Below are 16,829 nucleotides of genomic sequence, written 5' to 3'. Positions count from 1 at the left end.
ACTAAGAATAAATTATATATTTCTATTATATATATATATATATATATATATATATAAAATGTGTGTGAACAACACATGAAATTTAGAAAAGATGAATAAGACATGGTCTTTGACTTTAAGGGTCCTCAAAGTCCAAGAGGGGCAGTCGAATGTGTGATTTAAATAAATTATACCGTGACCAGTGTTATAGTTGAGCCAAAGTGTTTTGAAGGCATAAATGAAGATGTGATTCCTGAGGCCTGAAGAACTGCGAGAAGTGATGTCGTGGATGAGACAATGTCCAAGCTGGGTTTTCTGGGTCCAGGCACCACTTTAATGGAACAGCTTCACTGAGGAGCTGACTACTTAATCCAGTGTATCCAGCACTAGCCGGTGAGTATAAAGATTAAATTCTGTAAAATTTACTTTAGAAAACTACATACCTGCCATAAAGAATAGATGCTAGAAATGGCTGTTAAAACCTTCCTTAGATAAGGAATCTGAAAAAATAAAACACAAAAGTTCTGAAGACCACCCAAACAGAAAATTCCAATGTGAAAATTAAACTTTCACAAGAATATCAGTAAAATTTATCTTCCATGAGGACCACCAGAGAAGGTCACTTACAAATTCACAAACATCAAAAGAGGCCAGGGAAACTTCCATTTGTTTCCAATGAAATTTATGTCAGTTTTGAGTTTGCACTTTCTCTGGCCTAACGCCAAGTTCTTTAAGTTGGGCATGAAGCCAGTGAGAGTGAATGTTTTCAGCATCCATCTGTTCAATAACAAGTATCAGTGCAAAATGTTTAGGAGATGCTGTGCAAAATCTTTAAAATATACTGCAGTCTAGGGCACTGAGTCTTACTTACCATTCTGAAGCCAAGAAGCTTTTGCAAGAGTCCATTCCAAAGCTGCAGGTCATAGATTTTATATTCTAAACAAAGCTCAGTCACCAACCTTACAGCCTGAAGCAGACAAAAAAAAAAAATTCATACTGTTTCAAGACACCAGTAAATCAAACCACCTTTGGAAAAGGTAGGGCAGCTAAAGACAAAACATGCTTATAGTCTAAGTGTGTCTATTGCCTAATTTCAGTGAAGGCCCTCATCTCTCTAGGGAAAGAAAAAAAAAATATTCTTTTTCTTTCTTGCTGTTATGGACTCACAGCATCTCAGACTCCCCTTCCTCCCCGCTTTGTTTCATCTGTCCTAGAACAGTTTGCCTGTTGGCCTCATACCCTTCCCGCCCTGGGCTCCAACTGCCTCAGAGACTACATTCCCACCAGTAACTAGAAGGAAGAGAAACAATACTCCTTACACAGGGAAGTCTGTCTAGATGAGGACAGGCAGGACTTGGGGAGGGATTATAAAAGTGTTCCCTCGGGTAGGTGGGATGGCTTCAGGCCTTAGGCTTTCAGGGAGAGAGGTAAGGGGACTTCCAAGTTGCCTTGTCACCTGCCAGGATAGGAAAGTCAGGAAGCCCTCAGAGCAGTAGACCTGTTCAGGAACCAAGAGTTCTCTGGTTCTGTCTTTCAGAACTCTGAGTGGTGGCAGGCAGCTGCGTGAACAAAAGAGCATCTGAGAAGATGGAGGCCCCACTGCCGGATGACTCTGTGTACATACCATGGATTCGTGGCTGTGGTTTTTCCATAGACCTTTAATCATTCCTTCTTTAGGACTGTTGCAAAATAATTCATAGGTGATGGGGATATTCAGAGCCTCAAATGATGCCAGAAAAGTTATACATTTCAAATAAGATCTGGAAAACAGAGGCATGTATGGGAATCATCCTCACTGACCATATTTACATTTAAAATAATTTCCCTTGGAAATATCGGACAGTTTGTTGTTAAATGTCTATTTTAAGCTTCTAAATATAGTCATGGAATATTAGAAAGAAATCAATTTGAGGGGCTTCCCTGGTGGCGCAGTGGTTAAGAATCTGCCTGCCAATCCAGGGCACACAGGTTTGAGCCCTGATCTGGGAAGATTCCACATGCCGCGGAGCAACAAAGCCTATGTGCCACAACTACTGAGCCTGTGAGCCATAACTACTGAAGTCCACGCACCTAGAGCCCATGCTCCACAATAAGAGAAGCCACTGCAATGAGAAGCCTGCACACTGCAACGAAGAGTAGCCTTCGCTCGCTGCAACTAGAGAAAGCCCGTGCACAGCAACAAAGACCCAATGCAGCCAAAAATAAATAAATAAAATTAATTTATATATATATAAAAAGAAATCAATCTGAGCAAGATGAAGAAAACACTCAGTTTCTAAATGTCTCAAAGACTCGAGGGAAACAAGATGTTCTTAAAGGCCTGTTTCCCCTTTGCCAGAACGTCAAGGACACCCGAGGCAACAGAACCACGTTGACATGGCCCCTCTAACGCGCTCTTCTGAACTATGGGGCTTAAAAGTTATGCTTCCAAAGAATCTGTTTTCTATTAATACGATTTTTAAACTTCCACTTACTTCACTTCTTCAATGGGTTTTTTGAAGAGAGATTCTACAGTTTCCTTGTCAGCCAAATAGAGGAGACACTGCAGGGCTCGCGTTCTGTGGGCGAAAGTGAGCTGGTGCACACCTAACGTCTGTAAGACCAAAAGAGGTTTGTAGAGCTGTGCCGTGTGTTGTAGTTGGATAACTGAGTTTCCATCTAGGTAACATGAGCCACATCAGTTTTTAAAACATTAAAGTCTATGTCTGCCCTTAGGGAGTCAGTGGTTCTTAAAGTGTGTTCCATGGACCCCTGCATGGGGGTTGGAGGGTTTCTTACACTCTTTGAGAAGGAAAATAGTTAGAACCACTTTTGTAATAATACTATAATGGTATACCTGCCTTTTACACTGTGTTAATATTTGCACTGATGGTGCAAAAGCACTGGTGGGCGAACGGTAGGAACACCCAACTGCTGTGGCAGCCACCACATTCTTCACGTTTGCAGTATTGCAAACAAGACACGTCCACTTAAGAAGGTTCTTGAAGCAATAAGGATTAATTTTATTAAACCTCAACTCCTGAATATAGTACTATGAGTTCACACTTGAATATGTGTTACTATTAATTAATCAAAACATATTCATTAATGTTCTACATGACTAAACAGGAAGTACTCGTAAAGCACACCGCGAGGCAATGGGTTTTTTCAGGGAAAAGCCCTTGTATGACTGAGCTGTGAGCTGAACCAGGCACTTTTCATGCAACACCATTTTTACTTGAAAGAATGACTATCAGATAAACTAATATGCAAGAAGGGATTTTTCCCCCCTTGCGGTCAAAGACATACAATCAGCATCTCAGCCTTTTCCCCATTCTTCCTTCTATCTACACCTTTACTCTCCCTCTGCTCCAACTGCCTCAGAGAACATTTCTATATGTAAAAGCCTGAAGGCTAGAGATCGAGTTGCCTTTAGGGATAAGGGAAAGTTATCCCTAGAGTTTAGTGGGGAAGGGGTGTGACAGCTCAGGCAGGGACTGGAGACCAGGGTGAAGACTTCTCTCAGGCTGGCTCGTTGGGGCCTCTGGTATTAGGGATGTAGCTGGACCAGGGCATTAAAACAGTGACTGTGGATAACCCATGGGAATTGTCAACAGCTGCACCACTCAGTTTGCCAAGCAGGATGTTTCAGAAGCCAGCACTAAACGGAGCTCAGCAGATACTACAATCCTCATCTGTAGAGTAAGACGTACTTTGAGTAAGTACAGAAGTGAGCATTATCTTAATCACTTGTAAATGGTAAATATGCAGGAAAAAATGTTAAGCTTAGATGTAAAGATGAGCTTTGACTAAGTTCGTAGAGCTTACAGTTGTAGCTGATGTTGCAAAAATGAACAGCATTCTTGAACTATAATCAACCGGACGAGACAGAAGGAGATACAGGACTCTGAAAAAAAATTGTTAATTACATTTAGACTTTAACTTAGTGAGAGATTAGCAAAACAAGAGACCTGTTTTACTCTCCATAGAAAAAGTCATTAGACATCCCAAATACAGCCCTGAAGGGCTATCTCCTTTAAAGGGTGCTTAATTTTTTCTTGAGTTCCTTCACAGCTAAAGAAGATAATAAAGACAATAAATGTCAAGCGTCAGTCCTCTCTATGAAATGGCTAGTCAACCTCCCAAAACGTATATTCTTTCTAGTTAAGGAATTAATACAAATCATACTAACCATAGCTGCAAAGTACATTGAACACTACACATGGAAACTTCAGGTTTAGTTCACAGGACCTTGTTAGTGGCACGTTTTAACCTCTGGACTCAGGGCTGACTGGCCCCCTCCAGAGAAGGGCAAGACAATCAGGTGTACTGGAAGGGGAGCGGGGTGGAGATTCCAGTGGGAAAAGGCAGGAAGTTATGAAATTGGCATGAAGTACCCTTTGGGATCTCCTTCTTGGGGTTCTCTCTCTCTCTCTATCTCTCTCTCTCTCTCTCTCCCTCTCTCTCTCTCTCTGAACTGTTTCCCTCTAAGCCTGTCCAGGTGGCTGGTTCAGTCAGATGCTCCAGGAGCTACCTCTTGCTTAGACAAAGGTGTCTCTGCCCTTAAAGGACTAAGCAAGGACAAAGGGGTGACCAGAGGAAAGAAGGGCATGAAGAGGATACTAGGCCAGTTCTCCCAAAACCAGGAAAAATTCTTTTCCAGTGTTTATCTTTCCACATCCTCTCTCACCATCAGATCTCCAGGGCCAATGTAGGGTGTAGGGCTTCATGAGTGAGCTGAGCTACTTGGGTCCAGACCAGAATGGCAAAAAGCTGGGATACATGCTACCACTCCCTTTCCCATGCCTATGCCAAGCATCATTAATAGATTACCACATTTTCTGATTTGAGCACAGATATAGTCTTCTCAAGAGAGCAAGCCATGACTAGTCAGACTTAGCACAGTACGCAATACCAATGTGCCTTTCTAAGTCTCAGTCTTAGGTTAGAAGGGAAAAAGAAATCCTGGTGGCCTATATCTGAACCAGCCTAGCTCCCCAGGGAGAGAGAATACACAGGGGTCTGGGGCAGAGTCCTAGCTACAGAAGAGTTTTCCTTTGCTCAATGTACATTCTCTGCTAAAGGTGTTCTAGTAGGAACTCACTGAGGGTTCAGAAACTCTGGATCTTGGTTGTTTTTTATTTATTCCACTGGAGATACTTAACACACTCACAGCCATATATCAATGAACTGATTCTTCTCAGAGGTTCTGATCCAAGTTGTACCAAGAAAGTCCAATGTCTAACACATTCATTGGTAAGATTCCTACTAGGCGACAGGATGTAGACAAACATAAGTACAGGAAGAATACCTTCGTAGTGCTTCATCTTCCTGAAGTTCAAATAATTCTGATGGTGTCTTTGAAAAAGTGAAAGAAAAAAAGTTAAAAATTGAAGAAAGTTGGTTGACTGTATAAGCTTATGAAAGTCTATTAGATGAAAAAAACCCAATATACAAAATTATATTTAGAGGAGGAGGTGTAGCTCAGTGGTAGAGTGTACGCTGAGCATACATGAGGCCCTGGATTCAACTCCCAGCACCTCCATGTTTGATGACAGCAAAAAAAAAAAAAAATTTATAAAAAAATTTTTATTTACAGACAGGGAATTACAGTGTAATTCATTACTTTATGAGAAGATTCTTGCCTTAAAAAATGGGATTACTCACATTCATTCAGTCAACAAATATGTACTGAGCACTTAACATGCACCAGGCATTTGCCTGAGTGAATAAAACAAATATTCCTGTCCTCCTGGAGCTTACATTCATTGGGTAATTTTTTTTTTTTTTTTTTTTTTTTGAGGTACGTGGGCCTCTCACTGTTGTGGCCTCTCCCGCTGCGGAGCACAGGCTCCGGACGCGCAGGCTCAGCGGCCCAGCCGCTCCGCGGCATGTGGGATCTTCCCGGACCGGGGCACGAACCCCTGTCCACTGCATTGGCAGGCGGACTCCCAACCACCGCGCCACCAGGGAAGCCCCTCATTGGGTAATTTTTAAAAAGAAAGGACTCCATGAATTTTATGCCTTAATCCAGTATATATTTATGGGGACTTACAAAGAAATGTATTAGGTGCTATATGTATAAACACAGTTCCTGGTCTCAAGGGGCTTTCAGTTTAGTGCTCCAGGTTTATGCATAAGTTAAAACATGTGGGTTTGAGTCAAACACAGATTCTACGTGGCCTGGATATGCTTCTAAGTCCTCTGTTTCCACTGATACACAGTCCTTGCTCTTGGTAAATACTCAAAAAATATTTGTTAAAGTGAACGCCAAGTAATATAAAAACCACTAGTTGAAAATCTAATGTCATGTTAGTTATACTATTTGTTTAAAAATGGATTTTTTTCCCCAAGGATATCTGCCTAGGTGGATAGAGGAATTATAGAATCTCCCTCATTAAATTCTGCCTGAAAACTCAGAAGAAACAATTCCGAAGATTCTGCATTTGGATCACCGAATCCCATCATAAATTTAGATGTTAATATTATTTCTAAAAAACTGATGCTATGTGTTCTCATATCTGAAGAGAACACATCCCCTGTAGAGTACGGCTGCTAAGAATCCATAACCTGAATCTAATCATGAGAAACATCAGTAAACCCAGAACGAGACATTTTATAAACCAAATGGCCTGCACTCTTCAAAAATGTCCAGGTCCCGTCACAGATAAAACAGATTCAGGTAAGAATCATCAGTAGAGTCTAAATCAAGGCACATGTGTGGTGCAGGGGGGAATCTGAAGAACAGAATATTTCACTGTCTCAGAACATCTCCCCTAATAATTATAAAAGGAAACGTAGTAATTATGTGGTACAGAAATGGACAACAGCATAACCAAATTAGCTAAATTAACATCCCTATTAGGGCAAAGAGACATCGTGTGCCCCCAGATGTCAGACCCTGGGCAAGACACACAATCACTCAGGTAATAATCTATCCAAAATGCGTAACTCCAATCTTATCATGAGGACACAGACAAGCCCAAGTTGAGGGGCAAAATAACGGGCCTAAACTGTTCAAAAATGTCAGTGTCATGAAAGACAGAAAAGTTATGGAGCTGTTCTAGAGTAAAAGAGATTAGAGACATGACAAATAAATGCAACACATAATCCTGGATTAGATTCTGGTCCCAGAGGAGAAAACTGCTGTAAGGAACATTATTGGCACAACTGGTTAAACTGTAACATGGACCATAAATTCAGGTATACATAATATATATATGTATTTTACCAATATTGTATCAAAACTAAATTATCTGATTTTGATAATTATACTGTGGTTAAGAGAAAATCCTTTTCTTCGAACTACAAACTTAATTCTTAAGGGGTAAAGGGGCATGACACATGTAATTTACCCTCAAATGGTTCAGAAAAATGTTATGTGTAAATATATTATAGGGAGAGTGATGAAGCAGATGTGGCAAAATGTTAAAAACTGATAGATCTGGGCGAAGGGTATACAGGGAATTCTTTTATACTATTCTTGCAACTTTTCTGTACCTTTAAAATTATTTCAAAATAAAAAAATAAAATAATCACATGAATCTGAGTCTAAGAATAGGCCACTTCTTTTATACAAGAATTCATCTGAAATTAATTTAATTCATCAATTAAAAGGTAGAATGTATCAACTATACTTCAATAAAAAAAACATTGCCAAGTTAAAAAAAAAAAAGGTAGAATAGCAGCAAAACAACATTTAAAGGAAAAGAAAATGTAAACAACCCCACTGAAACTCATCGTACAACAGAAGGCATTAAAATGCTCAAATGCTCCTTCTAACATTCCGTGCTAATTAGAAGTCGTATCATTGCAAGACAAATAATTAGCCTTTGAGAAGAAGCCATCAGCTCATACTCAACAACAGACATGCTCAGAACAAGCACTTACTTCACCAGGTTTCGCAGACGGGCACAGCCATTTTTCCAACAACATGTCCCAGACTTTCTCCAAATTAATTTCATTGACTTCAGCTATTTCTTTGGCAGCCGCGTGAATATCTAAGATATTAAAGGCAAAGAATTAAAGAAAGAAAACCTCAGGTTTTCAATGCAAGATACCTGGGAATCAAAAGGATAGGTCTCCTTGGACACAAAGATAAAAAGGGTTTTGCCCTCACCAGGATAATCTTTGCCAGATGAATTCTGAATTCTTTGATTTATGCTGGGATGTTCGTACAGACTGACAATGAGATGTGCTGGTTTTCCGATCATTCTTAAATACTCTGCAGTGTTCAGCTTGTGGGCTATGAGCACAGCTTCCGTGCCTGATCGCCGGTACTGAATATGAAGCTTCTTCAACAGAGCTTCAGCTTTTTCACGTGTTTCATCCTTTTAAAAAAATTCCAAGCAAAAAGAAACTCTTGTTTTCTAAATCGCAAGTGAGCCTAAGAATCCAGCTTTATCAGTCAAGGTCCCTCTCTGCCTTAGTTACACCTTTAAGTGTCTACACCAAGCCTCATCTTCTTTTTCCAGTTTAGGCATCCAACCCTTGAAAACACCTATCACCGGGGCAGGATGAGAAGGGATGCTAGGGGAGCACAATTTAAATTAAAAAGAGGGCTTCCCTGGCGGCACAGTGGTTCAGAGTTCGCCTGCCTATGCAGGGGACGTGGGTTCGTGCCCTGGTCCGGGAAGATCCCACATGCCACGGAGCAGCTGGGCCCATGAGCCATGGCCACTGAGCCTGCGCTCCGCAACGGGAGAGGCCACAATAGTGAGAGGCCCGCGTACTGCAAAAAAAAAAAAAAAAAAAAAAAAAAAAAAAGAAAGCAGAGCCTGTACCCCAATGTTCATAGCTGCACTACTTACAGTAGCCAAGATATGCAAGCAACTTAAGTGTCCATCGACAGATGAATGATACGGTATATACATATACATAAAGGAATATTACTCAGTTATGAGAAAGAATGAAATTTTGCCATTTGCAACAACATGGATAGACCTGTAGGGTATGTATTATGCTTAGTGAAATAAGTCAGACAGAGAAAGACAAACACTGTGTGTTACCACTTACATGTGGAATCTAAAAAATAAAACAAACGGATGCATATAACAAAACAGACTCACAGATAGAGAAGAAACTAGTGGTTACCAGTGGGGAGAGGGAAGGAGAGAGGGGCAATATAGGGGTAGGGGAATAAGTACAAACTACTATGTATAAAATAAACAAGCTGCAAGGATATATTTTACAGCACACGGAGTATAGCCAATATTTTATAATAACTATAAATGAAGTATAATCTATAAAAATTTTGAATCACTATGTTGTACACCTGGAACTAATATAATATTGTAAATCAGCTACCCTTTCATTAAAAAAAAAAAAAAGAGGAGCCTTCAATCTTACAGTTCAGACACACCTGAGATGGGATATTCTGAAGCCACCTCTCAGCTAAATACAGGCAGAATTTCAAACTGGACATCTTGAAGGAACCTAGAGAGATAAAAGATTTATAAGCAAATCGTAGTCCTTTCAAGACAACGTATTTCAGTCAAATTAGCCAGTTTTTAAAAACAATGACAGGAAGCATACTCATAGTAAAAAACAATTTAAACAGGCCAGAGGATACAAAGTAGGAAGTGCAAGTCCACAGAGGCCTTCAGTTTCTATTCCTATCCCCTAGATCCTTACATTCCTCCAGAAGTTTTCTGTGTATGTGTGTTTGTGTATGCACGCACATGTGCTCAAGCACATTAAAATGGGATAAGATCATACATGTAGTACAGTTTGCTGTTCTCACTTAATATATATCTTGCATATATTTCCAAATCAACTACATAGAATTCCATTCTATGAATACACTATTTTTTGAACCAGTTCCTGACAAATGAGCATTAAAAAAAATCAGTTATTTTCTTTTTTTTTTGCGGTACGCAGGCCTCTCACTGTTGTGGCCTCTGCCGTTGCGGAGCACAGGCTCCGGATGCGCAGGCTCAGCGGCCATGGCTCTCGGGCGCAGCAGCTCCGCGGCATGTGGGATCTTCCCGGACCGGGGCACGAACCCACGTCCCCTGCATCGGCAGGCGGACTCTCAACCACTGTGCCACCAGGGAAGCCCAGTTATTTTCAACTTTTGTTACAACCAAAAACATGGCAATAAGTGCCTGTGTTTGTGTATTTTTTTGATCATGCAACAATGTCTAAGGATTCATTACTGAAAGTATGTATGATTGGATATGAGGAAGTATTAATCTATATTCAAGCTGAGCAATGCCTATGTCTCTGCGCCCTGGGCAAGCAGCATGGTGTCTTGCTTGGTTCCTCTTTAATGTACAGCAGTGCCGCAAGTGAGGAGAGGGGGCACATACATTTCTAAGCTATCATACTGTTTCTCCTTAAAGATGAGAAAGGAGTACATTTTTTTACAAGTTCCAAAAACAACACAGCTGACCATTTTAAGCCCAATTAAAGGAAGAATCCATACCTTCTGGGACATCCTGGGCTAGACTGATGGCAATGGCTACAGCCCACTCCGGGTTAACGATAGATAACAAGTAGGATTCGATGGTTTGAGTGATCTTAGTTATCTCCTTGTTAATCAGTGTCGAGGATTTAGCTTGTGTTAACTGCAGGAGCTTAGGCTTCAGTTTTTTTTCAAAAACGTGTTTGGCTGTAGACACGTACAGAGTGTCCAAAGAGAACTTCAAAGACAGGAAAAATTAACGCTGACTTACGTGCTCACCTTTAAATGCTGAAAACAGCATAAAATCTTTCTACACAGGGTCTGAATGAATTACAGAATAAAGATACGACTTTTATGAGTTTTAACCCATTACCTTCATTAACTTAGAAATTAAGAGCAATGTTGGGAAGGATTCTTCACTGAGTTCCGTAGCTAGAAAGGAAACAAAGATAGTATGATTTACCTAAGAAAAGGGTTTTGGCTATTCGGTACAATTCATAAGAAGTTAATGAACATACAGAGAATTTTCCAGAAGCTCTGTGCTGTGCCGAAGAATATTAGGTGAAAAGGCAGTCTAGTTTGGGCAGCTGATGGCAAAGTTATTACGTGCTCCAACATATACTGATATTCTAGGTCCACTGGAGGAGAAATTCTTCTGTATGACTTCAAATGTTTCAGAAGACTCAATGCCTACATTAAATTAAAAAAGTATTTTCCTGTGAGGTTAAACCCATCATTAAGCGTTTTAAAATCATCTAATTCTATACTATCATAGGGTTCCATTCCTGGGACAGTCTCATATTCATAAAGATGATCAAAACCTTTCGTAGTTTTACCTTCAAAACTATTATGCTATTCTTCTAAACCATAACTTTTGTGATCATTAAAGAAATTATACTAGGAGAAACCCTGTTGTTGGTGGGATGTTTTATAAACCAGAGTTTGGAAGTTCTCTACTCTCTTCAAATAGTTTTAGATATACCTCAAAAATACTTGATTTCACTTTAAACACATAGGCAGTAGATCTAAAATTAATCCTCTATGTTCTCTCTTAAGTTTACATCTTATATTCTGGGGGCCTGTACAACTTTTTTTTTTTTTTTGGCCGTGCCACACGACTTGCATGTGGGCAATCTTAATTCCCTGATCAGGGATTGAACCCAGGCCCTCGGCAATGAAAGAGACACATCCTAACCACTGGACCGCCAGGGAAGTCCCTAGGGCTTATATAACTTTTTGAATCAACCCATTTTCTTTTAATTTTTAAAATCTAATTAAAAAATATATGTAAGCCCCTATGACCATATTTGTAAAACACTAGGAAGTTACTGAGTACTAAAATAGAATTTAGTCCAGGACCTACCTACTAATATAGAAAGCTAAATTTGACTCCGGGTCTTACATGCTTTGATTTTTTTTTTTTTTTTTTGCCAGATGACAAATATTTTTGCCTTAATTCTTCTAAATCAGTCTTTTCGTGACTTTGTACTCTTGGCCAGATTTAAATTGCCTCAGTAGAGCAAAAACTGGATTAAGATAAAACATGGAGAGCACAAAAACTCTTTCTACTTCTGTATCCCTTTTAAAGAAAAGGAAATAGAGTAAAAACTACAGTTTAAAGGGAGCTCAGAGGACAGTCCAGAAAGACACTAGATAACAGTAATTTTTTTAAATGGTCCAAATAAAAACATAATTTTAAAATCTATAATATATTTGTTATACCTGATTAATATTAATGTTAGTTATCTTTTCATCAGCTCTTTCTATGACTTTCAGGACGACTTCAATCATCTCATAGTCATAGGGATCCAACTGTATAAAAACAAAGATATGTCAAAACTGGAGAAGACGTTGCCAGGCTGGTTGATGGTTTTATGCAGTTATGTTCATCAGCAGAGATTACAAATATAACAGCTCAGTGCACTATAATATTAAGTTAGATTATTCTTTAAAAAATGAACTAACAAAAAAAAAAAAAATGAACTAACATTTTTCTCATCTCTATAATTAACTATTAGAATAAACATACATCTTTAGAATGTCTCAAAAGCTGTTTTTTAAGAAACCTGTATGAGGCAATGTCATTTCAATACAGAGAAATGTTCTTAAGGTACTAAAAACCTAGAAAGATAAACATATTAAAATTTTATAAGACTTTAAAATTTAATTTTGGCTGTGTTGGGTCTTCGTTGCTATGCACGGGCTTTCTCTAGTTGTGGCGAGCAGGGGCTACTCTTCCTTGCGGTGCGGGGGCTTCTCATCGTGGTGGTTTCGCTTGTTGCAGAGCATGGGCTCTAGGCGCGCAGGCTTCAGTAGTTGTGGCACGTGGGCTCAGAAGTTGTGGCTCGTGGGCTCTAGAGCACAGACTCAGTAGTTGTGGTGCACGGGCTTAGTTGCTCTGCGGCATGTGGGATCTTCCCAGACCAGGGCTCGAACCCATGTCACCAGCATTGGCAGGCAGATTCTTAACCACTGCGCCACCAGGGAAGTCCGAATAATTTTATAAGGTTTTTAAATTAAAATTCTTTCTTCCATTTATGATGGGAAAATTAGAACAGGAGAAATTTGACCTTTTCTTGGAAATGACATAACTAAAAGTGTGGGCCTCCAAGCAAAACTTTTTCAAAGGATTTCATTCCAGCTATAACCATATATTAAGATACAAGAAATAGCTGGGTGGCATCTATATATGTTTATAAAAAGAAAGGAAATATTCTCTTTGTTCTGTTTCTGCCCACACACCATTACTTTTAAAAAAAAAATTTTAAATGCCAACTAAATTCACGTGAATAATAACATTGAACAAAGTGGAAAGATGATCTCTTTAGTACCTAGAAATTTTGAGCACGTCTATATAATTTTTGGCTGAATTACAAGCGAAACATAAAACTGAAGTATTATAATTTTAGTCTTATAATTTTATTTCCCCTTCTATCCACCTTCACTCCCCCATCAAACTACCCCTTGACCTAAAAGTTCCAATTCTCAGAAGATCTCCTAAAAAATAATCAGGGCTTCCCTGGTGGCGCAGTGGTTGAGAGTCCGCCTGCCGATGCGGGGGACACGGGTTCGTGCCCCGGTCTGGGAAGATCCCACGTGTCGCGGAGCGGCTGGGCCTGTGAGCCATGGCCGCTGAGCCTGCGCGTCCGGAGCCTGTGCCCCACAACGGGAGAAGGCCACAACAGTGAGAGGCCCGCGTACCGCAAAAAAAAAAAAAAAAAAAAAAAAAAAAATCAAAGAGGGCAAACGTGTGTATGAAGATATTCATTTTAACAACTTATAATAATGAAATTTACAAAAAATTTAAATGTCCCTTCAAAAAGGCCTGGTTAAATACAGGATGTTTCATCCACACAGTGGAATAATAAATATGTATCTGTCAAAAATGAGAGAGACATCTATGCATTGACATGTAACGACAATATGTTAAATGAAAAAAGAGAGTGACAGGATAGTATATTTAGTCTAAGATATTTACCAAATTATTAACATTTTAATCTGTGGGAGTGGGGCTGTAGGGAAATTTCACTTTTTGATTTATACCTTTCTCTCTAGTTTGATCTTTTTCAAAGAATGTGTGCTATTTTAAAAAATCTGGGGAAAAGGGCTATTTTTATTTTGAAGGAAAAAAAGACAGGAAACGTGCTGTATTAAAGTATAATAAAAATACAGAAATTTAAAGTTTTTTGAAAATTAATAGTTTACAAAAAATATAGGACTTACATTTTCAATTTGTTACTATAGATATCTGATTAATTAAGGGTAGGAGGGATGCTTGAAACGACCCAATGCATTCATTTCACCATTCATCTACCTTATGCAGTATTCCACTAAGACTGATGACCAAATCTTTTGTGCTTGTCAGTAAAGGAACCATTTCGATGGCTTTGGCCAGGAGTTTGGAACGCTGCTCCTTTGTGGATTCCGTGCTTGTGTCTCCCTGGCTCTGGCTGGCATTAGTGTTGTGGAGGAGTGTTTCAATGAACAGCTGAAGAGCTGCATCCGAGTCCAACTGAAATGTGCTGAAATAAATATTCAATTACACATGAATGTCCCAAAATGCATGCATTTCTACAGTTTCTCACAGAAAACTTAGGTATGAGCTCCCACCACTGAAATCTAACCCTTCCATTGTCAAGTGTCATAACCAGACCATCTACTTGTTTTCAAAGTTAATTCTTGCTTTTAAAAATATCAGATAAAAAAAAAAAATCAGATATTCTTGGTGGGCATATAAACTGGCACAATCTTGGAGGGAAATTTGTAATAAAGTTGAAAATATATATTTATGTCCTTTAATAGAGAAATTCCACTTTCATACACTTCACAAAAGTAGCAAAGATACACATATAGGATGTCCTGTAACAACTGCTTGTAATATTTAAAAATTGGAAACAAATACTCATCAATAGGAGGCTGGTTAAATAACTTATTCAAAGGAATACCATAGGATTCAACAGATATGAGGAAGAGCTATATGTCCTAATCTGAGAAGACATTATTTTGTTAAGTGAAGGATACATGCTATAAGATAATGTACAATTCTATTTTTCATAAACTTTTAAAAATGCATGTTAGTAAATGCATAAGGGAAAAAAAAAAAGAACAATATAGGCCAAACTCTTAACAGTGGTTATCCCTGATGGATGGAATTATGTGGGACTTTGATTTTAATATGTTCCACCTGAATTGGAAAAAGTAGTACATTTAAAAATTAAGAGTCAGGTTAGTATAGACAAATCGACAACTGAAATGCCTTCTAAGCCCTATTAATAAGATAGGGATAGTTTAATCTGTTATACAGAATAACTGAAATCTCAAGAAGAGCTTTACATACAATAATTTTAAAGTCATTCCCTGAAATTGTAAAGGTCACCTAAATTTATTCAGTGGGACTGCCTGAGGCAAGAAGGTCACTATCACACAAGTAAAAATCTGCAATGCCATATGTAAGCACAACGATTGTGAAATGAGCCTGACATAATTATAGCTATTTCAATTTCACAAAAGGGGTCACGCCATAAAACAACAGACAAAAATCTACCAGGAGTTCAAATTAATAAAGAAGACGGAGTGTGCGTGCCTCATTCTGGATCTGTAGCGCTCCAAACTGAAGAATGGCATGGTTTTGTTATATCAGAGTGCAGGTAGGTCACAGCTAGTTAGAGCTATGAGCAGCCTATGGTCCCTGACTTGCAGGTTCAGGATGGTGACAGCCAGGGACATGACTCCCCACCATCCACAAGGACAAAGAACTAGATCCCTGTCTGGTGAGGAAATGCACTAAGCGGCCTCATTATCGAGAACTGAGATTCCACCCATCTGTCACAAACTGGATAAGGATTACAGCACCCTTGGTATTTTAGGAGCAGTACTTATTATCTGACCTTGAGCAGGGCACCTAATATGGGTTTGTTTTCTCATACATAAATTGGTTATAATATACAATAAAAAGTAAACGTGATGATGTGTGGGAAACCACTTTGAAACTAATAATGGGCCAGCAAATTTAATATCTAAATTTATCAGATAAAAACAACTGAGATATAAATTATAAATCATTTGATCCTCCTCATCACAGTAAGCTGTATCTATAAATAACATTTGGTCTGTTTTTTAAAGTTATTAAAAAAAAATTCTCCCTAAATCATACTTTTCACCAATTTTTAATTTAAGATCAACTTGCTCCTAACTTGACCTGATTTAGAAGTTTACTTGCTCAGAATATTCCCAAACTTCCCTTATCATGTGAATCGTCTGGAGCTTCTATTAAGACCAGTTTCCTGGGCCTCAGCCCAGACCTGCCGAGTCAGAACCAATAGAGGGACCCAGGAATCTGTATTTTTAATCAAGTGCCCCACGTGATGCTTATCATGAGGCAAGTTGAGGAAACACCAGAGTGAATTAAAAAGGTGATATCAGAAGAAAATTTAATCTGGTTCGGACTTATTCAGTTTGAGGTTGAGCAAAAGAAAACATCAGACATGGGCCACATGTAATAATCACTGTTATCACTGTGTTCTCACATTAGCATTACCGGTTTGTTAAGCTAACAGCAAAAATACCAATGAAATTTAAAGAATTACCTGCAATATTCCAGAATGAGGCTTGTATCCATAGCTATATTCTCCACAAGAGCTTTAATGAGGTCTTTCTTGGTGAGAAAATGTTGCCTAAAAACTGGCTGGAAAGAAATCTAGAAATAAAAAGAGCAAAACAAAAACCCTGCTAAACTGAAATGTATCAGACAAAGGGCACTGTTGTGACCTGCCCTTTTACTATCGATTTTTTTAGAGAAACATTTTTCTATAGCTTCTTCAACTTTTATTTTTATCATACTACCCAACTCGACCATCACTCTGAAATTTCAGGTATATTTGGCTAGAGGTCCAAAATCTCTCTTAGTCACACTAACCCCTGGCTCTTCAGTAAAGTTTGGTAGTTAGCAACAAACAGTCCCATTACT

General features: G+C 38.9%; 1 protein-coding gene across 3 annotated transcripts in view; it reads right to left on the bottom strand.

Annotated features, from left to right (window-relative positions):
* Positions 1 to 16,829, bottom strand: part of KNTC1 (kinetochore associated 1) — a 107,408-nt gene that overhangs the window by 45,653 nt on the left and 44,926 nt on the right. For all 3 annotated transcript variants that reach the window (XM_032654017.1, XM_032654018.1, XM_032654019.1), the window contains 15 exons: positions 16,450 to 16,559; positions 14,178 to 14,385; positions 12,086 to 12,175; positions 10,882 to 11,053; positions 10,737 to 10,795; positions 10,385 to 10,601; positions 9,320 to 9,393; positions 8,078 to 8,288; positions 7,849 to 7,958; positions 5,270 to 5,316; positions 3,787 to 3,865; positions 2,454 to 2,572; positions 1,604 to 1,739; positions 851 to 946; positions 423 to 479 (listed from right to left, as the gene is read on the bottom strand). In XM_032654017.1, the coding sequence (XP_032509908.1) occupies positions 423 to 479; positions 851 to 946; positions 1,604 to 1,739; positions 2,454 to 2,572; positions 3,787 to 3,865; positions 5,270 to 5,316; positions 7,849 to 7,958; positions 8,078 to 8,288; positions 9,320 to 9,393; positions 10,385 to 10,601; positions 10,737 to 10,795; positions 10,882 to 11,053; positions 12,086 to 12,175; positions 14,178 to 14,385; positions 16,450 to 16,559 (1,785 nt within the window). The remainder of the gene's footprint in view (positions 1 to 422; positions 480 to 850; positions 947 to 1,603; positions 1,740 to 2,453; positions 2,573 to 3,786; positions 3,866 to 5,269; positions 5,317 to 7,848; positions 7,959 to 8,077; positions 8,289 to 9,319; positions 9,394 to 10,384; positions 10,602 to 10,736; positions 10,796 to 10,881; positions 11,054 to 12,085; positions 12,176 to 14,177; positions 14,386 to 16,449; positions 16,560 to 16,829) is intronic.

Source organism: Phocoena sinus, chromosome 14 (assembly GCF_008692025.1).
Source record: "Phocoena sinus isolate mPhoSin1 chromosome 14, mPhoSin1.pri, whole genome shotgun sequence".
Lineage (NCBI taxonomy): Eukaryota > Metazoa > Chordata > Mammalia > Artiodactyla > Phocoenidae > Phocoena > Phocoena sinus.
This window is presented reverse-complemented; position numbering and strand designations above follow the sequence as displayed.